A 24,027-nucleotide genomic window follows, 5' to 3' on the forward strand; every position below is an offset into this window, starting at 1 on the left:
CAGGAGCTGCTGAAACAGTTCCACTCTGCCATCATTGAGTTTGTCCTGTGTTTATCAATAACTGTCTGGTTTAGTTCAGCTACCAAATCAGACATCAAGAGACTACAGCGGACAGTCAGGACTGCTGAGAGGATTAGCGGTGCCACCCTGCCCAACCTCCAAGAACTTTACATCTCCAGAGTGAGGAAAGGGGCTAAGAAAATCACCTTGGACCCCTCACAACGAGCCCACTCTATCTTCCAAATGTTGCCTTCTGGTCCGTGCTACAGAGCACCAACCACCAGCCAGGCACAAGAACAGCTTTTTCCCGCAGACTATCTTCAGCCTGAACAATTAAAACTTCCATAACTAGCCTATACCGTGTCCATCATAACTGGCATACTTATATTTATACATAGAATTCAAAATGTGTACATTTGTAAACTACACACTTGTAAATAACATATCTGTAAATTCATTTAAGCAATTACATTTTTTTTCTACACTTCTAAGTCTGTAATATAGTGCATTATTTAATTTTCTGTTTTTATTAGTTTATATATTCCATCTCTACTGTGTTATTCCTACGTATGTCTTCACTGTCATGTAAGTTTGCACTATGTCTTTGCACTTTCTTCTGCACTGGAAGCTCCTGTCGCCAGGTCAAATTCCCTGTGTGTGTAAACATACTTGGTAAAAAAGCTCTTTCTGACTTCTGTTTTTTTAAAGTCTTTATTTCTGTAGCTACTTTTAATTTCTTTCTAAATTTCATTCTTCATTCTAGAGACAGAGAGAGTACATATCCTATACATATTTGGGAAAAATTAATAAATATTTGAATCTTACAGGTGAGAGCTTAAGAACCATCCAATTATTTACTTCCTGGAGCTCAAACTAACTTCAGTCAAACCAGCATAACTGGCCACGCCGAAATGGCATCTTAAGGTCAACAGTACTTTAAAAAGACACGCCTGTATGGACGTGAAAAGTGGAAACCTTTTCTGATAACCAGAAGTATCCGGTTTTTTTTAACAACCTACACAACGAAATAATATAGCGGGAGGGAGTAAGTATTAATCATCACAGCAAACGGTAAACTTACACATGTCTTTGATTAAAAAATCACAGTTTATCTGCAAATGTGGTAAACTCTCTCTTATCATATTCTTCTTCTACGGCTCATATCAAGGCCGCATATTTGTTTTCCCTGCCCTCAACTGTTTGTTTGGTTTAATTCAACAGCGCAGAGAGCGACCCCTACTAGGCGCAGAGCGTCGCGAGCTGGTGCTGGAATGCGTCCAGAGACTTGTAGCGTGGGCGGGGCTTTCAAATTCACGGCTTCAGACAAAGTTTCATTAGCCTAAATATCTCGGGAATCCGGCTGATGGCAAACTAGAGCATAATTGGATCTAGACTCCCCATGGATATCATCTGAAGAATAATTGATCCCTAATAAAACGGACAGATGATCAAAATTAAGAAAATCGAGAAAGAGAATGAAGGAGTTGGAGGAGAGAGAAAATCCGAAAAAGATCAGGTGTGTTTGATACATTTTATTGTTCATGCTTTGTCAAGTTCATATTTGGTAATATTTATTTTGCCACTGCATTAAACCGAGGTGGCTTTCCATACTATACGTACAAAGAGAAACTCGTAAAACTGTCAAATGACTGATATTAGTCCTGTATCTACACTGCAAAAACATCAGACGTCCGGAGTTACGATTTTGTGAGTGCAGGTTTCTGCACCTGTAAGAAGTTGAATGACAAACGTTTCCCAAGCTTTTCCATGTTTCCATATCATATTTTGATATTGTCTTGCACCGCTGCGTATTTGTTTAGTAGACGCTTTTATACAGTGGACTGAGAACAAGCAATTTATCAAAGGCAGAGTCCTGCTGCCACTCCTAATACATTTCAATAAGTCTCCACCTTAATATGTAAAATGTATTAGGATATGTGTCTTAATATGCAACAATTGTAAGCTACATGCAAATGTAATGACTGTTTTAATGGCCTTTCCAATCAGGTTTGGATTGGATTGTCTCTGATGTTACTGAGGAAAGTCATATGCAATGATTAACCAAACTTTAAAGCACCATATTAAAATTATAAGCTTGTTTAACAGGTTTTTGCACTTGCTCAATGTACAGGATGAAGATGGGAGACCTATTTATACATACACGTACATACGTATACACACACACACATTTGTCTGTCCTATAAGATGTTTACATTTAAGATATTCCAGAGCTTTTTGTGTTCTATGTATTATTCATTTCACTATATTGCTATTTTATTATTCTCAAAATGCAAAATTAATAAAGCAATTAAAAAGTCACTACGTGCATGAAATAGAAAATGAAATGTCATACATTTATAAAATATATTAAATAAAAATATACACATTGTTATAGGAGAATGAAATGGAAAAATACAACAAATCAAGATGAGGATGGATGATAGCATGTTAAAAGGGAAAACATTGTCAAATTACAGAGCTAGTATATTTTGTGTTATGCAGAATTGTCATCCATTAAAAAGTATATTACAGCTCTTATGTTGGATAAACAAACATGCTGTTTGTAGTTGAAAACAAGTTGACCGTGTTAATTTAATTTTAGGAACCTAAGAAGTCTTTCTCTTTTTATTTTGTTTTAAATGCTCCTGCTTTGATTATTATCTCAGCTTAGCATCTGTTTTAATAATCAAAACGTTTTGAGACTTTTTTTTCCATTGATTATGTAGTTTCCAAATACAGTTATCTAATATGCAGCCGTCTTCGCCCAGAATAAAGTTTTTTATTTATTATAAAATTATAGTTAAAACAGTTATTGGCTAAGTACAATTATTTTGATTGCTATAATTATCATGTTTTTTTGTTCGATGTGTGAGGCAATCATTGGTTTTGAAATAGTTTGGCAGTAAGTAGGCAGAAGTCACAAATAAGCTGTTAGTTTCTGTGATTTAGAATCGCATTTCACACATTAAAACATTTCCTTGGAAATTCTTTTGCCATTCAAGCGTAATCTCATAGTTTGTTCTCCTCAGTCACTAACTGTGAAAGAAAAGAAACCGGACCTGCATGTGAAAATGTCTCTGACTCATGCTTTACTGTGTAATGTCTGTGTTGTAGAGCTGGATCCCAAAGATGATTAAAAAGAGAGTGTGCACCACCTTTGTGGAGGACTCATCCAGGTACAACAGCCATTTTCCATTTTCTCTCGCATTCAGATTTACTAGCATATGCAGAAAATCCATTCAGTCCTTTCATACTCTCTTATTTAAAACAGACATTGATCTTCTGGTAATATGATCTGAGCAGTTAAGTAGCTGATTTGGTAATGTAGGGTGGGTCAACAAACATGCCGTTTTTTCTTGAATGAAGGTGAACTCCTAGCCATTTGTCAACAGTACATTTTCCCTGTCATTTTCCCATTTGCAAGCTATTGTTATGGAATGATTCACAATAGGGTTTGGGCAGGTACTGTTTTCATTTCATTTATTAATTTTAGTGATGATGTGTACATTATGTGACATACTGTTTGATTTCAGCTATTAATGTCTTCATTTGATGAATTAATTGTAACATGAATGACATGCACACACACAAAGGAGTTTCTTCCTCTGAAATGATGGCTTGAATAGTAATTATATCAGAATTCTGAACCCACTGAAACCTGTTTTAACAGTTCTCTCTCTCTCTCTCTCTCTCTCTCTCTCTGTGGCAGTAGTGGGGCTTTGTGCCAGTGTGGTGGACCACAGGACATTCATGCATCCATAACGACAGGTGATCATGTGATCAGCCAGTGGGACAGTGAAGAACACACCTCTGAATACCCCACCGATGCCTTTGGACAGCTGGAGTTTGCTGGAGCCGGACGCAGAAACAGTCCAGTGGGTGTCTCACTTTCTTCTACACATCCTCAAGCATGCTCAATCACAGTTACTGTCATTTGAAATACGAACTCCATCTGCCAATACAACTATGATAAATTGGTAATACTTTACAGTGAGGATCTATTCTTTAAAGAAATGACTAAAAACTCACAAATGCGATGATAAAAACCACATCTTTACTGAGGAACATTTTGGTCACACCATAACCTTCTTTAGAGCCTAATTACATAATTACTATGCATGTATATTACAAAATGATATATAGTGGAGGAAAATATGTGTAGTTGATCTTTTTTCAATTCTCATAGTGTGCAGGTCTTTATGCAACTTTTCGCCTGTTCAGGTTCTAGCCATTAACATTAAATGCAGAAGATGTCAGTGACTAAAGATGCTGTCACATTAGCAAATAGTAAGCAAAATTCCATAAACAAAAAAGAAACATTGTCTATAGCCATGTATGAAGCAGATCTCACAAGTTCTCTGTTGTTAACACGGTGAATTCGCATGACCAACCGAATCCATTGCCAAATCTGTGTGTGGAAATATGTTGTCCTCTCTAGAAATACACGATCACCCAGATTCCATTTGAAATTACTGGATTTTTCTTGTGAAAATTTGCTTAACAGCGGTAAATGAGATCTTTACAGTTTTACAGTGTTTATGATTTACGTTACTTTCTACACAAATTAACAAGAAGTCTGTTAATAAATAAACAATAACTTAAATCATAATGTTTTTCATTTTTATTTTGTGGTGTCTAAAGCATTAAGATATAGACCTTAGTAAGGGTGGACCATATTGAATTCTACCTGTATGAAAATGAGACTTTGAGGGACAGACGCACAGATATTTATTTGTGTATTTAACAGGAAGGGTGAAACATCAATAAACGTTATGTAAATGCGCCAAAGTTAACCAACGTTTTTTGGAAAAATATCAAATGAAATGACAAAAAGCCTATTGAAAGTTTATTTTTGGAAAGCTGTTTCATCAACTGAACAATTTGCATGTTGTTAAACAGCATTACAATCCCTTGAACTCACTGTGTCCCTGTTCCTCACAGCTTCGTTTTTTTACTCCTGTCAAAAATTAAATATGGCACTACCCTAACTAAGGTCTATTGTCAATCCCTTTAAAAGTATGCCAGGCTGCTGGGCAATTACAGAACTACTATAAAAAAACATGTAATCCACAGCAATTATAAATTCCCTTTAACCAACCCCACAGAGCCTGAAGTCATACACTTCTCACAACCACATTAAAGCCAATTAAATTTAGACAGTAACAAAACAACATTTTATTTTGGAGACCGTATGTTGCCTCAGGCAGATCCATTGTTCAGTCTTTCTCTTCTCACACAAATCCCTTCCTACGTTCAGCAGTTTGTGAGTGACAGCATAAATATCCTGCATGTTTGTGCATGTGAGGAACATATCTGAATGCCTGTGTATCTTAGTTTAGGATGAATAATATCACACATACAAACATTCAGGACCTTTGTTCTGCTGTGCATTCATATGTCATTCATCTTGTGTCCCCAAGTTTCTGCGCCTGGCACATGATACACCTCCGGACAATGTGTACTCGCTGATGATGTCACAGTGGGGCCTGCCGATACCCAATCTGGTGGTGTCTGTGGTGGGGGGAGAGGGGAAAGAGAAGGTGAAACCCTGGGTGCGAGAAGTGATCAGACAGGGTCTAGTCCGGGCCGCACAGAGCACAGGTAACCTCTCCTGCTCCTCTATCTTTAGCTCAGTTATGAGTGCTTAAACCTTTATACTCACTTATCTAACCAATCACATGTGGACTGTTAACCCTTCCTTCACCCTCCACCATTCCATCTGGGTTAATATTGTGCAATATTTTTACTCATTTTACATGATCTTCAACAAAAAAAATGTGTATATATATATATATATATATATATATATAAGGAAGCAACATTGAAATGGTTGAAGTAATAACCAAAATAAAAGAATGAATCAAAAATAAAAAAGCAATTATTGCATGCCAGAATAAATGTGTGATGAACGTTTTACTTAGTTTTTCTGACATCCCTCAGCATGTCCATGCATGCCTTTACATACAACACACAACAAACTTCCAGGTCATATCAGATTGTGAAACTGGAGACCACTTTTTTTTTACAGTGAAGACTTAAAGCAGGGAATGAAGTGGCAGATTTGTTCACTGAGGTCTTCCATAAGCTTGACTGAACTGTCTGTGTGTCTGTGTGTGTGTGTGTGTGTGAAAACATCCACAGATGACAAGTCATGAGATGTCCTTAAAATTACGAAGCTGATAACAAAAATGAAACGCTAATGACACTACTGTGGCCTTATAATTTTATCATATATCACTGCATATAGACATCTAGAGACCAAGTATGTTTTATGAATATTTAACTCTGATTTGGATATGGTTCTGAGTTCATGTTTCGGGCCACCTCTGGCTCACAGAGTAGATCAGGTAGGACAGGTAGCTTTACTGAAATGCTCTGTAAAATAAGTGTTAATAACTGTTTTCATGTACCCAGTAATTAGTGACTAGTCTTAAGGTCAGTGATTGACAGGCCAAACTAGTATTACTCAACAGTGGCATTCCTCCTGTGTGTGTGTTTCTAGTGTGTTGATAAGGTTTATTATGTATATGGTTAGAATGCAAATGGCTTTAATCTAGAAGTGTTGCATTATGGTAAAAACCTTTATCAGTGATGTTGTTTGTGACTTTTATGTATTTCCATACAATTTAATTAAGCTACTGTGCTGAGTAATTTAGGTAATAGTACTTTTCATTTTCTTTTTCCAGGGGCTTGGATCATAACGTCAGGTCTGAGGGAGGGTGTTGGCCGTTGTGTAGGTGAGGCAGTAAGGGATCATTGTGCAACAGCTTCATCTCTTTCCCAGGCCAAAGTTATAGCTGTTGGTGTTGCGCCCTGGGGATTGATTTACCAACGTCAGCAACTCGTAAACCCACAGGTATTACCGTATGAGTACATTCTGCTTCAGTATCAACAGTTCACACGAAAGCCACACTTAAAATGTATGAATGTCAATACTATAATACGCATCTCGTCAGTAAAGGCGCTCCTGTGATTAGTAGTAAATCTCCAGCACGTGCTTTCAGATGGATCGCAATGAATCGCCTGCGATTTTGAACGCGATTTTGCGTAGCTTGTCAGTGAACTACGGCTCTGTGTAGTAAATGCCGCTCCATCTGAAAGCACGTGCTGGAGATTTACTACTAATCACAGGAGCGTCTTTACTGACGAGATGTGCATGAAAATCACATTTGATTTTTTGCACAGCCCTAATTTTAAGTGTAGTTCAATATCCAGATATGTTTTACAGCGTGTACAGTAGCATTTCACTAATGTCATATAGACCTGAATAGTGTTTTGAACTGCTGTAGGACTTTGGCTAGGCTGTTCTGTAAAAACTTATGGTTGGTTACTCTTTACAAGGGTAGTTTCCCAGCGCGGTACTATGTGCACAACATGCCCCATGAATGCAGCTGCCTGGACAACAACCACCAGGCCTTCCTCTTGGTGGATGATGGGAGTGTAGGACACAGAGGTAGTGAAACAATGTTCAGAGCCAACCTGGAGGACTTCATCTCCCATCAGCGCACTGGCATCTGGGGTGAGAGAAAGAAGACAGTTCAACTGAAAAATAAAACATCTTTAAAGTCTTCTTGAGCACAAAGCACAACAGCAAATTCCCAAATCCTTTATCTAGCACCTTCATCAGGGACTGCGACGAGAAGCACAAGCACATCCCTGAGGAACCATGCACTTCCTTTTATTCAATAAAATAAATATCAGAGAAGTAAACACAAAATGAGAGGAAGGAAGAGGGAAGTTAAACACTGGTGTGCTGCTATATGAAAAACAGTAGTGTTTTGGCATTTAGTAAAGTAAATGGCCTCAGAATTATTTCATTTAGTAGTAGTAATAATGTTTATTGTCCCTACACAGGAAAGACAGGAAAGTTGTTTTTTGCAGCATTACATCAAATTTAATCCACAATCACGCGAGTGGGCTTAGTTGGCTCTCAGACCCGCTTAGCTTTACCTGATGAGAATTACTCTTTCAAGAGCCACGCCACCACCCTCACCACCCCGTCTGCTGCTCGAGACCTCACCCTGTATGAGGTAAAAGGATTTAAGGATTTAAAAAAAGAACATAACAGAGAAATTATGAGACTATATATATATTTATATATATATATATATATATATGTAAACATGACGGTTGAGTACATACCTAGGTTTTAGTACAGCAGGGGGGAAAACATAAATGTGCTTTTTTTTTTATTAAACAGTTGTTTACTGAACAAATTGCTCTTTCTTTAAATAAATTCAATTATAATTAAATGTTTTTTTAGGGATAAAATGTACCCCAGCTTCTGCTCTAAACTATAGTGAGCCCTTTTACATTACTATAAGATTAACAACAGAGCCCAAACTTGAATTTAATTATTATTTATTTTTAAATATAACAGTCAACACTCAACTTAAAAAAAATTGTATGCAAACATGTAAATTGCACATAATGCAGTTTTTAAATTAACTTCTATACCTTGTTTCATAACAGATTTATTTGTGTCACGCCACATTAAAGAGCATCAAATCAACATTTATTGTTTGAATTTCCTGAAAAAAAATGGGCATAATTTGAAAGATGAGACTTTGTTTCTTTTCAAAAGTAACAATATATAAACGTCACACACAAAGATTTGTCAAGCATGGGTAAGCAAATGGAACAATAAAAACCCTCTGAAATTTTCAGTTTGATTTTCAATTTTATTAGATTGTTCAAGCATGTTGCCAAATAACTTGTACCTTCACCATACTTTGTCTATACCAAAAATGTATGAAGATACATTTTTAGTGGGCTTTCACAATTTCCTTTGCTTGAGAAATCAAGAAATTATACAATTGCAATTCAATTTCATTTGAATTAGTCGAGTAAGATGTGTGTCAAATATGCTTATGAGTTAGTTATTATTGTGTAGTTTCCCACTTTCCACAGCATTTCTTACACATGAAATCAAGAACCATGCACTCCATCTAAAAAAAAAAATAGAACAAGGAATAATAATTATGTCTTCACTAAGATAACATCTTCATTATGATTTTTTCTTCATCTCTCAGGTTTCACGGGTGTTATCAGAAATCATGGAAGATGTCTGCCAGCCATTTTACTACGCTCCTCTTGGAGTAGAACAGGGATGGGCCTCAAGGAAAGCAATGACGGTACCAGCCAGGTTTTTTCAGAGGTTTTGGGATTGGTGAAATTATTTGACTTGCGGCACTTATGTTAATACATTATACAGTGCACAGCATAAATAAGTACACCCCCTCTAAAACTTAACAAATTCAGCAATTACTCTTTACTTAGAAGACATGTTAGAGTTCTTTGGAGATGTAATGTTCCAACAAGCCTGCTTGATCAATTACCAAAGAAGAATGCCAAAATTATTCAGCAAAATAAGATTTTCTTATCAAAGTGATAAAATTGTGTGTTGCAAAAATGAGTACCCCCTCCTGAAAGTTACTAAAAAAAAAAAAAGGTTTTAAGGTTTAAGGCTATTTTTGACCAACAGGTAAGTATATTGAACCAAAACTTTTAAAGACAAGTTATTTCCTGACAATTAAAAGTGTTATATAGCCCACTGAATCATACTCCGACTTAATGCTGGCAGCAGTGGAACCGCTTGGGAGAGAACTGCCAGGTGACTTATTTATTAGCATAAAAGAGGACAATGGTACAAGAGGAATACCAAATTATTGTTTTAAGTACATGTATTTCACTCAATCTTAACACTCTTGAGCTGCTGTGGGGGATTCTGTAGAGACGAGCTGAGCAACACTCCCCATTAAAGACCAGAGCATTCAAGGAGGTCGTCCTCCAGGAGTTAAACAGCACAGATGTGAAAATTTGTCATGAACTTGTACACTCAGTGCCAAGAAGGGTCAGAGCATTATACTTTTAAGTTCTGGAGGACGTACTAAGTACTAGAATATTATACATTTTCTGAATTAATTCTAGGGTGTACTCATTTCTGCAATCCTTCATTTAAACAAAATTGGCTAATTTACTTATCTTACAGAAAATATTGGCATATATTTTGTTGTTTTTATTAAGTATATGTTTAATATGTTTAAATTTTGCCATCTTTCCATTAATTATATTAGTGATCGTTAAGAAAATACATCTTTTATATTTATTCAGAGGGGGTGTACTCATTTATGCTGTGCACTGTAGATAACAATGTTGTGATCATAGTTTCTGTCTCGTCCTTTCAGCATGTGAATAAGTTGCTGCGAACTGAGAGTGTGTACCGGAAACAGCGCTGTATGTCTCCCTGGATAGCTCTGTTCATTTGGGCTGTTCTTCAGAATCGCAGAGAAATGTCTATCTACTTCTGGGAAATGGTATTGTTGGTATTGAGTCATAGTTGAAACCCATATCATGTTCTCTGCTAATTCTTTCTAATCTCGTATGATATTTGGTCAGATATATAGCCTACATTTGCAAATGAGTAGGTTAAAGTTGCATATGACAGTGATCCTGGACTCTATAATGACACCTAGTGGCGTGAATTCAGTATCACACTAAAGTATTCAGCTGTTGATGCAACTATAGAAATGTCATATTAATTTATTCAGCAAGTAAAAGTGTCCAATAGCAGGAGGGTTGCATGCAGAATACCACAGTATGCATTATTTATTATGACTATTATGATTACTATAATTCTCATGGTCAGAGTATTATTATTATTATTAATTTTGCTTTGTTTTGCTCCTTTCCCCTCTCTCTTTCAATGCTAGGCGGGGGAGTCGGTGCTAAGTGCTCTTGCTGGGTGTAAGATATTAAGAGAGCTCGCCAAGTTGGAGACAGAGACTGAGACCAAGCTTTCCATGAAAGAACTTGCTCAAACCTTCGAGAATCTGGCACATGGTGGGTGTGAATCAAGTTAAAGAGATGGCAGATGCGAATGATTTTCAGTGTTCCAGTGGGGCCCAAATGTATGAAACAGCTAGTGAAAATGCTTGTATTTTATATTTATTTCGTATATTATGTGTGTGTGTGTACATATATATATATATATATATGTATATATATTATAATATTTAAACAGAATGCAGTTTTGCATTCCACGGTGCTGTTTCCATAATTTTTCTATGCAAATCTGCACTAGACAGACGTGTTTGACTGTTACGCTTGCATTTTTCACATGACACACCATTCTAAAACCCTTTAAAAACATTTTTTTTTTCATGTTCCGCATCTTCCAATTTTAATGGTCCCTAATATTGCAGGATTTATAATATATCAATATTTAGTTTATTTTAAGGTTCTCAGATCTCAGATTTTAAATGTGATCTCAGATGACTGTTTAGTTATAAAGTTTAAGGTCAGTAAGATCTTGTTGTTATTTTCCAAGAAATTAATACTTTTATTCATCAAGGATGAATTAAATAAATGCAGCTTTAAGTCTTTAGCATTAAGAAATCTTACATTACATGCATTATGTGTTTTCTCATGACTTTGTTCATAGATGTGTTCAGTGAGTGTTACCAGAGCAATGAGAGCCGCTCTTTCAAGCTTCTCATCAGACAGTCACCTGTATGGGGTAGCGCCACCTGTCTGCAGATGGCCACCGCGGCTGACGCCCGCCTCTTCTTCAGCCATGATGGAGTGCAGGTAAGCAGTGCTCATGTTTACCTGTTGGAGTGTCGATATTTCTTAGTTACATTGGTGTCATGGTTCTTCATCCCATCCATGGCTAGACTTTACTGTCAGAGATTTGGTGGGGGGACATGGACAGCAATACAGAAGTGTGGAAACTAGTCCTTTCGTTTTTCCTGTCTCCCTTGATCTACACCAACCTCATCAGTTTCAAGTCAGTACCCAATATTTTCGGCCAAGATTAGTTTTCTTTCTGGTACAGTCGTCAAAGTTTTAATGCCCTTCGATCTCTTAGGGAGCAGGAGAAGGACGAAAAGCCAGAGGAATTTCATCAGGGTAAAGAATTAGACAGCGTCGATGGAGCCGAGTCATTGGCTGATGTTATAAACACGTAATTCATGGTTTCTCAGCACCTTAAATAATTTTACAAAGTTAAAGATCAAACACAGATAAAATAAAGAGAGTCATACATGTGCTTCACAGGGAGGACGACGTGGAGGAATGTAAAGCTTTAAGAGGAAAACCGAAAGGTGCGTCTAAATGGCATGATCACAAATCCTGTTAAACTTTGACTTGCTGTAAGGAGCTTACATCTTTATTTTTTATATTACAGCATCAAAGGCGATCACTCTAAAACGGCCTTTTTTATTGCACCGATGGCGGCAGTTCTGGTTTGCACCGGTCACTTCGTTTCTAGGCAACGTGTTGATGTACTTCCTCTTCCTTTTCCTGTTTGCTTACATCCTATTGGTTGACTTCAAGCCCCCGCCTCCCGACGGACCCGCCCCCTCAGAGCTTGTGTTGTATTTCTGGGTTTTTACTCTGGTCTGTGAGGAGATTCGACAGGTACGAACAATCTTCATTGCGTTTACACACATTTCAATGCACTTGTTCAGTCTCCTGAATCGTGATCTCCCTCTCAGACGTTTTTTGTAGGATCTACCACTGTACTTCAAAGGATGAAGTTGTACATCCAAGACATCTGGAACAAGTGTGACATCACGGCCCTCGCGCTCTTCATTCTTGGGCTTCTCTGCAGGTGAATTCAGTGAAATCTGTCCTGTGTATGTTTGTGCATGTGATGGTATTGGTTAGTGCATGTGCGTTTTTGTTACAGGATGTTTCCACGGACGTATCATTTCGGTCGTGCGGTACTGTGTGTCGACTATGTGGTCTTCACGCTCAGACTCATTCATATATTTGCAGTTCACAAACAACTTGGTCCCAAAATAATAATAGTTGGGAAAATGGTGAGAAGGAGTCTATCATTTTCAACGTGCCCTAAAAAGTGCATATAATCCTGCTAAAGAATGATCATATACTCCACAGGTGAAAGATGTGTTTTTCTTCCTGTTCTTCCTGGGGGTGTGGCTAATGGCATATGGAGTAGCCAATCAGGCGCTGCTGTACTCCTATGACTCTCGTCCTGGTTGGATAATTCGGCGCGTGTTCTACAGGCCATACATGCACATATATGGGCAGATACCACTGGATGAAATTGATGGTGTGTGTGTCTTTGTGTCTCTGTTGTGTGTTATTTTTGCTATACAGTTCCATCACAGTATACCTTTCAAAACTTTGGGGTCTGTCTATTTAAAATTCTGTTTTCTATCGAAAGTCTATTTTTTGTAACAATGTAAAAAGTCTTTACTTTTACTTTTGATTAATTTAATGCATTCTTGCTGAATAAGAGTAGTACTTACTGACCCCAAACTTTTGTACTTTCAGCTGATTTTATTGATTGTGTTGTAATAAGTTTTGTTCTTTGACTCTAGCTGACAAGCGACAGGAGAGAGAGTGTACAGATAATGTCACGCTCATCCATCAGGGGGCGGAGCCATGCCCACAGTCTGATGCTAACTGGCTGGTTCTTATTCTGCTGTCAGTCTACTTGTTGGTCACCAATATTCTGTTGGTGAACTTGCTCATTGCAATGTTCAGGTAAAAAACTACACCATCAACACTGATATAACATCACATGCCTTCCTGTTTGTATTTAAACCAATGATTTTATATGGACTTTAAAATGAATTACAGTAGCTGCTACTATGAACTGATGTTACAAATGTTACATGTCTGTATATGCAAGATGTTAGATTGCTAGATTTCTCCAAAAGTTAGCTCCATGGGCACTTGAGCACAAGCAGGTTGAGTGCTTATTAATTTATAAATATTTTGAAATGGCTTAGTTAAATAACATTTAAGTTAAAAATTGCATCTGTGTAGTAACCAGTTTATGAAAGCAATAATTATTTGTTATTAGCTGATATTACAAATGTTTAGTTAATATATACAAGAGTTGAAAAGTTTCAGGTCAGTAAGATTAAAAGAAATGAGTACTTATATTCAGCAAGGATTTATTAAACGGATCAAAAGTGACATTAAAGACACTTATAATATTGCAAAGAAATTCAAATAAAATATTTAATATAGATGCTGTTCTTGTGAACTTTCTATTCATTAAAGAATCCTGAAACAAATGTATCATAGTTTCCACAAAATTATTCAGCATCACAACAGCAGTTTTCAGCATTGAAAATAAGAAATGTTTCTTAAGCACTAAATCAGCATATCAGAATGGTTTCTGAAGGATCATGTGACCCTGAAGACTGGAGTAATGATGCTGAAAATTCAGCTTTGCCATCACAAGAATAAATTACATTTTCAAATTTATATAGAAAACCATTATTTTAAATGTATTACTGTTTTTACCCAGTATTACTGTTTTAACTGTATTTTTGATCAATTAAATTTTTAAGACACATAAGACACTCATTTCAAAAACAATAAAAAATTGTACCAACCCCCAAATTTTTAACAGTACTGTATGTTGATTGGATATATGTCAGCTGATATCGGATTTTCAATTATTCATGCTCATTTCCCCTACTTTTACATTTGAATAACTTTTGCCATCATCTTATTCTCACATAAAGTTAATCTTTAAAGACATAAATAATGGAACTAAACAGTTAAATGAAATCTTTAGCCAATTTTAAAATGTGTATCCATGATTCATATTGTACATTATTATTCATAGTGTAGCATGTAATACGGTTCATTTTATTTATAGTGTCTTTTTTTTTAATTTTTAGACAAAATAGTATAATAGCTTTTAGTATAATAGCAAAATAGTTTTATGAAAATAATAATCAGCGTTGGTATCAGACAGAATTGTATTATTGGTGTATGCCTAGCAATGAAACACTAGTGGCAGAAAGGGTTCTTTTGCGGCTTCAATACTCTATTAACAATACAGCACGGCCTCTCTAGCTGTATTGCTTAGTATGATTGTGTGTTCATGCTATTTGTCTACAGTTACACATTCAATAAAGTCCAGGAGCACAGTGATGTACACTGGAAGTTCCAGCGCTACAACCTGATCGTGGAGTACCACTCGCGCCCCTGCCTCTCCCCGCCCTTCATCATCATCTCCCACCTCCATATCTTCTTCAAAAGAGTCATTCAGAGATTGCCCTCCAATAAGAGCCAACACTTTAGTACGTTCTGATATATGATGCTACATTATATACAGTCTCATTTGATAATAAGGGATAGTTCATCCATGAAAATCCTCTCCCTCATGTCGTTCCAAACCTGTATGACTGTCTTTCTTCTGTGGAACTTTAAAGAAGATATTCTAAGAAATGCATCACTGTTTTTTGTCCACAAAAATGGAAGTCAATGACTGTTTGGTTACCATCTACCTTCAGAAAAGAAAGAAAGTCATACAGGTCTGGTCAGACATTAAGGTGAGTAAATAATGACAAGGATTTCATTTTTTGGAGGAACTATCCCTTTAAACATGAGGTGTGTCTTTTTCCATAGTGTTGGACCTGAAAAGCAAAGAGGCCAGTTTGCTAAACACATGGGAGTCGACGCTGAAGGAGAACCTGCTTTCCACACAAGGAAAGAAACAACGAGAGAGCGACACGGAGCGGCTCAAACGCACCTCCACAAAGTCAGTCAACCCTGTTACTGTTCTTTCATACTCTCAGATCAACAATTAACAACTTATTTCACATACTTCACATATGAGTTCTAAAAAAGATGAGTGAGTGGAGAACATATCCATCACTGACAAGTAGATCTGTATGTAATACACACCCGGGGGCATTTAGTAACCTCGCAGTGGCGGCTCTCGTTTCGCATTTATGTGCGTGTGAAGTGGGGGATAGACTGTCAACTCCTGCTGACACGATCACGATCGCAGGTTGAGAAAACTGGAGTCGGAGGTTAGTGACGACTATGCACACCTGTCTACCTGTGGCTATCAAACACATTGACACCTGTTTTTAAATCCCAGCAGCGCCCCATAGAGTGCACGCATGCGTCTGTGGGTGCAAGACTATGGGCCTCGCCTTATTTTAGCTGCAGCTGTTGTGTTTGCTTGCTCAGCGCAGACCAAGGCCCATCCATCATTCTCCCCATCACTGTACGAGCCTTTAGAATGTAGATCCACTTTGAGAATGTGCCAAGCTGTCAGCCGATCGATGTAATTAATGAACCTGTGCTTTAAAGGGAACCTCAGTTTTTTGACCAATACTTGTCTTTTTCTGTTTGCTTGTTACGCAGGTGGAGTACTGCTCTACTGCCCTCTCCTGGATAGTGGAGGCGCTGTCTCAGAGCGATCTTGTAAAGCAGACACGTCCACCTCCTCTTCCTTCCAAAGGTGTGGTGCTCACTCTCCTTTGCCTTTCCCCCTCTTTGCAGCGTCAAAGTGTAGCTTATGTTTCTCAGGTTCCCTCTTAGTAACAGTGTTTACAGTGTTGGTTTGGCTGTAACATTTTAATGATACTTATTTACATATAAATATACAGTTACAGTACTTTCTTACTGATGGAGACATAACATCATCACAGAATCTCTCTCTCTCTCTCTCTCTCTCTCTCTCTCTATATATATATATATATATATATACAAAACTGGAGGGCACCCTTGTGGCACTCCTGGAGGGCCACAAGATAGATAGATAGATAGATAGAAAATATATGTATAAATCTTAGTGTTTTCACATTTTTAATTACTTTTAAACACTATCAATATTATGTTAACTATCATGTCTCTTCTGGCTTTGTTTCAGGTATTGCTTCTAAACGGCCCACTTTTTCCAGATCAAAATTATGCTGATAATGCAGATACGTAATCGTGTGCATATTTTATGAACTTATTTTTTGTATGATTCTTTGTGCCATTTCAGCTTGACATGTTAAATGTCAAGAAGACATTGTTTTTATCAGATTTCTTACATTGTATCAGAAAGAATGATATGATTTGTTCTAAAGTTTTGAAATATCATATTTTGATTTAATTATTTGAGTTGACAAACCACACCTAGGGGCATGGAGAAAACTCTCCTTTGATAGAAAAGAAAAAGAAAACAATAAAAATAATGTATTTATGATCAGAAAATTGTATTATTTTGTATAAATATACATGAAGACTTCAGATTTCTTTTAAATGAGCATTTTTATCAGGCTCCATATGTTTACGTTTACAGGGTTTCCGCGGGCCCTTAAAAAGTCTTACATTTAGTTGTATCAAATTTAAGGTAATAAAAAGTCTTAAACTGTACAAGAGAGTAATTATGATTTCAGGAGGTCTTAAATTTGGGGACGGAAAGACCAGAATTGCGATGTGGCTTAATGTGACGATTAAACTTCAAATGGCTATTATTTCATTAAATAAACATGAGCGCTGCACGTTTCAAAGTCTGGTGCTGTGCTGATTTGTGTACTGCCATTACCGGGGAAACTGCTATATTTCTGCCGTTCCGAAAGCGCCTCCTGCTGGCAGAGAATGAATGTGCATTTACAACATCCAGCAGCATAATGAACTGTTTTGCACAGCTAAATAGGCTAAATGGAGGTTGCTGACATCGCTTCACACACTCAAGTTCACGCCAGCTCTTACATTAAAAATAAGATGGAAATATAAAAAATGTATAGTTTCCATGGATCTAGTCTTTGCATCTGTTTGTTTGATGTTTGTATCAGGTCTCCTCTGTTGCCACAAAAAAATGGTCCTAGTAGAACTGCGGTCCTGAACCTGCAGCCTCCAGTATTGCAGGAACACAGTATTGGGGTTGTTTTTGTTCAGACCAATGTGAAAATCGACCCATGTTTTTACCCTGCAAACACACAGAGCTGTAAATGTGAACTGGTGGATCGATAAGAAGATAATGCATTATAAAAATCTAAACGGTCAAATGTATTTATATGTTATTGAATTAATATAATAATTTATTGATAATCATTGTTTAAATTAATATAATGATTAATACTTTTGACTCATCCATTTTATTAAAAATGGTTTAAAGACTGAAATGTGAAGTGTATAATTTTATAAAACTTTTTGTTTTTGTGAAAACTTGGTTTAGTAATTTCACTTTAATGGCAAATAAAAGGTTATTAGTCAGTTATTGAATGCATTATTTAAAAAAAATGTTTAATGATATTTTCATAGGAGCCTGATAAAAAAAAACTAATTTGAAAGAAAAATCTCAGACGGACTTAGTGGTCTTTGCATCTGAAGTCTTAGACTTAAACTTTGAGCATAATGCTTTTGGGAATAAGTATAGTAAGTTTCAAATAGAGCTATAGAGCTAGTAAATCTGTAATTGCATTTTAAGTTTTTTTTTTTCTTGTTTTATTTGGTTTTTCTAATTAGACAAAATCTCTTAATCATTGGTCATATGTTTCCTACTGATATTTATGCTTTGTCTTGTAATACAAAAGAATTTATAAGTGAATTTCAGTGCAGATCAATGCAATCATCCACAATTACACTGTGATAACTTTCTTATTGTGTCTGTCACTGACTATTGGAAATCAGTATAATTTATCACATTTATTACAAACCTGTATTTTTATGTTTTTTTTACAAACTGTTTTAAAATGGCTTTAGTGCACCAATTAAACTTAAATTTGCTTTTACATTCTCTTCTTTGCTTTCTATTCTCAGTCTTCACCAGTGGCCATCTGTAATGACCCTGTCCCCTTTTGAGTAGCATTTGATTCCTAGGTTGGCATGGTCTTAGTCTCCTACAAGCCTTACATGGCAAGAGCTGCGGTCGATGAGGATCAGGTTGTCATCTTCAGTAACTGTGGAGTGAGAGTAGGGGGGGACTTGACTCTTCTAAGGATCTTTGCTTAAATCTAACTGGAGCTAAATCAGCAAATCATCTTAGTTTAGCCACCCGCTCGGTGTGAACATGGAAGCGCTGCTGTTTTCAGAACAGAATCTGTGTGCAAGCAGCTTTACTTGCATGAACATGCATGTGGAATTTTAACATTTAACATATCAACTAATTGAATTTGCTATGTTGCCCATTACTACACTCTTACAAATGAAGGTTCTTTATTGGCATCTATGGTTGCCAAAAAACAAAAAACATTGGAACCTTTATTTTTAACAGTGTTGTGTATCACATTTAGCAGATTTGACCTTTAAAGCTTGAAAAGGTTATGTGTCATCATCATGTGCTTAGACATAGACATCAATCATGGGGCATAAAATCTCATAATATTTTTAAATGTACTCATAAAGAAGTGATATATTAACAAAGAATTATCATATCCACAAAATAAAATTGCCCCAAGCAATTGCAAATCTAAAACCGAAGATGCATATTGAAATATGCAGACTGAACAGAGAAGTGACCAGGTGGCGCACAGGCTGAGAGTTTTGGTTTATGAGTGAGGAGGACGTGATTTTAACAACTTCTGGTCTGAGTGCTATCATGAAAAAAGTGGGTCAGATCAAGATACCAGGCCATACACATTCAGCTGTTCTCCTTAGAGTAGAAAGAGCAGGATAAAGAAAAAGAGAGGGAGTGAAGATGATCAGGGACCTGATATCTCAAAGGCATGTCTGCATACATATCCACTTTCAACCACATTGCAATTTAACATCTTGCTAAACACCCCCCCCCCCCCCTCGGAAGGCACTGTTACTGCCACAGCCAAGATTGACGGACAGCTGTTCCAAAAAATAAAAGTGGAGATCTGATCATCCAGTGTTTGTGTGTGTGTGTGTGTTTCCATGCATCAACTTTATTGTTTTTATGCTTTCATTGACAACTGGATTTATGACTGTAAATTATTTCATGCCGCATGTATGCAATAAAATCATAATCATTGTGCACGTTCAATCATCTACATGAACGCACTTAGTTTGAGGAAGAATGACATAATTCTGCAGATGTTTGTGCTAATCAGTCCATCATCTCATTTGGTTTTATTCAACAATTCCTTCTCTTTGCTCATCGTCTTGATATAGATCTTATCATCCAGCCCCTTTCCTCCACCCTCTGCTCTCGATATATGGTCATCCTCTTCTTGGAACCCCTCCTCTGTCCCGCTGCCATCTCTAAAGTTATCATGGTGTGTGCCGCCGACCTCTCTCTCTCTCACCTCCAGCCTAAAGTGCATGCCGGTGTTTGGTGGTATGGCTGCCAGCACTTGGCCCTGTCACTCATTTGCCCTAGGCCCCCGCCCCCATCTCATTTTACCCCCGAGTTTGTCTGTCTGTCTGTCTCTGCACCATTAGTGAGGTCCGTGCTGCAGACACCGCCTTGCCCACCACACGGCTCTTCGTAGTCCTTAAGTGCTAAATCAACGCAGAGGGAACATTTTTTGTAAATTTTTCAGAAATCTACAGAACACACTGGCTTGCGAAGGGATCTTTGTGTTTGTCTGTCACTGGGAACAAGCGCGCAAACTATTGGAATACTTTGGACCTCTTGACTTGTCACCTGTTCTACCTCGCCATAGCCTGGAGCGTCTGTGTGATCGCATGTGAGTGTGTTTGTGAGCGTGTGTGGTTTAAGAGGATCTAGGTGGTGTCCACGTTGGGTTTTGGTTTGACAGGTGCACGTGCAGGAGCGTTGCACTGTGGTTCCTCTGTTTGGATTTACTGCTCTGATCAGACATGGCTACTCTGAGAAGCTTGCTGCTGGGGCTCTTGCTGGCCCTGCTTTGCTGCTTCCAGACACCGCTGGCGCCCTCAGCCTCTGTCAAAGCCCAGGATCTGCCATTCATCCGCGAGGAAGGCCTGATGGCTGATGATGATGATGATGACGACGACGATGACGACGACGACGACGATGATGATGATGACGATGACGATGACGACGATGATGATGACGATGATGACGACGATGATGATGATGACGATGATGATGACGACGATGATGACGATGACGACGATGATGATGATGATGATGATGACGATGACGACGATGATGATGATGATGACGACGATGATGATGATGACGACGATGATGATGATGATGATGACGATGACGATGACGATGACGACGATGATGATGATGATGATGACGATGACGATGACGATGATGACGATGATGATGATGATGATGACCATGAAGGTACGTAAAGTTGCTCTCGAAGTGCTGTTTAATCCCCCTGTAATTTAGCAAATCATCTGCCCCCTCTCTTAGCCCTCCATAAGTATTTTCACCAAATTGGGAAAGAGAGGGGAGGAGCAAGGGGCCCTTTTGGCCACTCCCACTTTCTTCACCTCAGCTCTGCCTCAAAATGTTGCTCTTGGCCTGCTATAGTTGAGGTCCAATCAGTCGGTTGTATTATCCAATCAGATCACTCAGAGCTTAGCGCAAGCCCCACCTCCTCCCCTCTCCAGCTGTCCATCACCCTGGCTGTCTTTGACTCTCTCTGTCTTCTCTTCCCTGCCTAAATAGAGCTATGAGTTCTGTGGGCCCTCTGAAGGCGGACTGCTTCAAGTCCTGATGTGCAGTACAGTACAGTGCTTATGAACTGAGGACTTAAGAGAGAAAAGAGAAAAAACAAACCCAGCGCTGCAGTCTGAGCCCCAGGCCTCACTCTGGCCCAATAGATCAGATCGTTCTTTGATTTTTGTCTCGTTTTGAAAGAGCGGGTTCCACTCTTTCCTTCATCCCTATATTTGTCCTGTTTGAATTTGGAATCTTCTGCATTTGTGTCACCGTGTGAAACTACAGAGAAAGAAAGAGAGACAGGGAGATGTAGTGGGGAATATACCATGGAGAGAGATCACTGTGGAGTAGTAGGTACCGATAGAGAAAGAGAGAGAGAGAGAGACAGGAGGATGTTGGATGGTTGTGGGGAGTATAGGAATGCAGACTGATTGGACAAATCGGTTCCAGATTCTCTCTCTTTCCCTACATCTCCCCGATCTCATTCTTTCTCTGTAGAGATTCTCCATAACAGAAGTGTACACCACCCTGATCTGTCTACTTGTAAAGTCATTGTGTGATATTTAAATGATCTATATGGGGTTATAAAAGTTACATATGTTGTCTCTATTTATGCTAATATCTATTTATTTCATTATCCTTACCAAAAAGGATTCTCATTTTCTAAATAGTTGCAAAAAAAAAAAAGGAAAAAAAAATCACCCCTCTCAATGTACATTCTTCGATTCTTAAACATGTACTATTGCTGGAACAGTACATTTTAGTTTTTGTTTTTTTTTTTCATTTAAAATAAATGAGTAAAACAGACAACTGGAAACATACGGTGAGCAGTCAGGGACAATATGTAAAAAGTGTTTAAAGGATAAACTAGGGATGCAGCAGCACAGATGTCAGCGGAGAGGTAGCAAAAGAGAGAGAATGTTCATTCATAATTTACATATTCATGTTGATACATACAGGAAGTATCAGAAGGGAACAGGCAATACAGCAACTATCAGGAGATGCAAAATATAACTGTTTAGACTGAATCCTTTTTCAGTTGTAACTGTATTTTTATTTATTTTTTAGTTTTTTTAGTTTTCCTGGTGTTTGTTTTTTCATTCTCTGTTTTGTGTAATATCTGCTGTGTCATCATTCTAAGTAGCACAATGGTGTGTTGTACAAAGCACCACATCTCTTAACCCCACTCTGAAACGAATAAATCAAAAGATCCTGTGTTTCACAGTGTAATTTCTGTTACCTCTGTTATTTTACCTTTAAATGAACACAGTGTGTGTCTCAAAATGTTTTAAGCTTAAATTAATGTCTATTTATCTGGATAGCATACTGTACATGTAATCAATAGAGAGAATTTATGAATTGAAGCCCAAAAAGTGTACTGTATTAACAAAGAAACCTAAATGCATTTTAAAAATAATATTGTCATATTGTGATGATATTAATATAACATATTTATAAACCTTTATTTATTTTATTTATTTTTTATTTTTTGAAAAATATACAATAAGTGTATACTTTGTCATACATCCTAGTTGTACTTTTTTCACTTTTTGTGTTTGTGTATATGAATGTGTTAAAAGTGTTAATTTCATATATATATATATATATATATATATATATATATATATATGATATAATAGTTACTCACAAACATGTGGTGATGTGGTGAGCTGTGTATGTGCATGTGTGTGAAAGTGAGAAAGAGAAAAAAAGTGGTGTTCACGTGAGTAAGACTAATTAATTCTGTTCCTCATCACAATTCTCACCACACTTTTCACATACACATATCAATAATAATAATAATAAAAAAAACACAGCTGACAATATATTTTTCAGATGATGACGATGATGATGATTATCATAAAGGATCCATTTGTTCACTGTGTGCCCACTGTGAGGTAGGATCCTCTGAGCTCTATTAGTCTAATAAAGTGCACTATTATTTGTAGTCTAATCTCAGCCAGTCTTCAACCAGTCTTGCTTTGAATTTGGCCATGATCCAGTAGTTTCCCATTTCTCTCTCCCCTCAGCATTGCGACAGCTGTGATAAGTGCCCATGCAAAAAAGGAGACGACTCTGAACACTGCGACTTCTGTGATGTGAGAAACCCACCACAAACACACATTTACTAAATAACTACAATATAGTTTACTAAAGAACTCAATACAAAAAAAACACAGAAGTTCAGAAAAAAACAGCAGTGCAACTGTGCACTGTATCATACATTCCATGATTACACTGTACTTTATTTTCTAGGCTTACAATCAAGTAAAATTAAAAAGTACTTGATTTACCTTACGGTATCGTTATTTTGACAGTCTTTTGAATTGATAGTCAATTAATTGTTTTAAAAACTATTTGTAATTAACTAATTTCAATTACCAGAATGAGTCCCACATTTGGCATTCAATCCTGTTATCATATGATTTCCCCCCCAATACATAAAAAGTTGCATTGTTGAAATTTAAAGTCCTAAATTCTTCTCTCCAAACTCAAGCTATAAATTTTATGATAAATAAGAGTTTTATATAACTACAATCCAACACCTGGCCCCAAACTAACTAGTGCCTACTGAGTGATTAATGTAATTTATTATTTATTTATTTAATTATTTATTTATTATTTCTTTTTATTTAATTCTATTTTTGTATCTGGTCCCTTTTTTCACTTAAAGGGGTCATATGATGTTGCTAAAAAGAACATTATTTTGTGTATTTGGTGTAATGAAATGTGTTTAT

General features: G+C 37.1%; 2 protein-coding genes across 2 annotated transcripts in view; both read left to right on the top strand.

The window, feature by feature from the left end:
- Nucleotides 1–1,355: 1,355 nt before the first annotated feature.
- Nucleotides 1,356–16,987, top strand: LOC107658421 (transient receptor potential cation channel subfamily M member 4-like). Its single transcript, XM_016446957.1, is given in 25 exon segments — nt 1,356–1,516; nt 3,115–3,176; nt 3,710–3,875; nt 5,421–5,601; nt 6,687–6,856; nt 7,342–7,536; nt 7,855–7,867; nt 7,915–8,030; nt 9,033–9,134; nt 10,188–10,316; nt 10,713–10,842; nt 11,444–11,589; nt 11,676–11,788; nt 11,870–11,965; nt 12,058–12,104; nt 12,188–12,420; nt 12,498–12,613; nt 12,692–12,824; nt 12,904–13,078; nt 13,350–13,515; nt 14,893–15,074; nt 15,403–15,554; nt 15,753–15,809; nt 16,150–16,246; nt 16,658–16,987. Coding segments are annotated over 25 exon segments (3,096 nt in total). The 5' UTR covers nt 1,356–1,444; the 3' UTR covers nt 16,705–16,987.
- Nucleotides 16,988–19,836: 2,849 nt separating this feature from the next.
- Nucleotides 19,837–24,027, top strand: part of LOC107658494 (acidic repeat-containing protein-like) — a 5,741-nt gene continuing 1,550 nt past the window's right edge. The window contains exons 1-3 of the mRNA XM_016447074.1: nt 19,837–20,965; nt 23,126–23,187; nt 23,320–23,388. Coding sequence (XP_016302560.1) covers nt 20,506–20,965; nt 23,126–23,187; nt 23,320–23,388 — 591 coding nt within the window. The 5' untranslated portion in view covers nt 19,837–20,505. The remainder of the gene's footprint in view (nt 20,966–23,125; nt 23,188–23,319; nt 23,389–24,027) is intronic.

Source organism: Sinocyclocheilus anshuiensis, unplaced genomic scaffold, assembly GCF_001515605.1.
Source record: "Sinocyclocheilus anshuiensis isolate Anshui unplaced genomic scaffold, SAMN03320099.WGS_v1.1 scaffold371, whole genome shotgun sequence".
NCBI lineage: Eukaryota > Metazoa > Chordata > Actinopteri > Cypriniformes > Cyprinidae > Sinocyclocheilus > Sinocyclocheilus anshuiensis.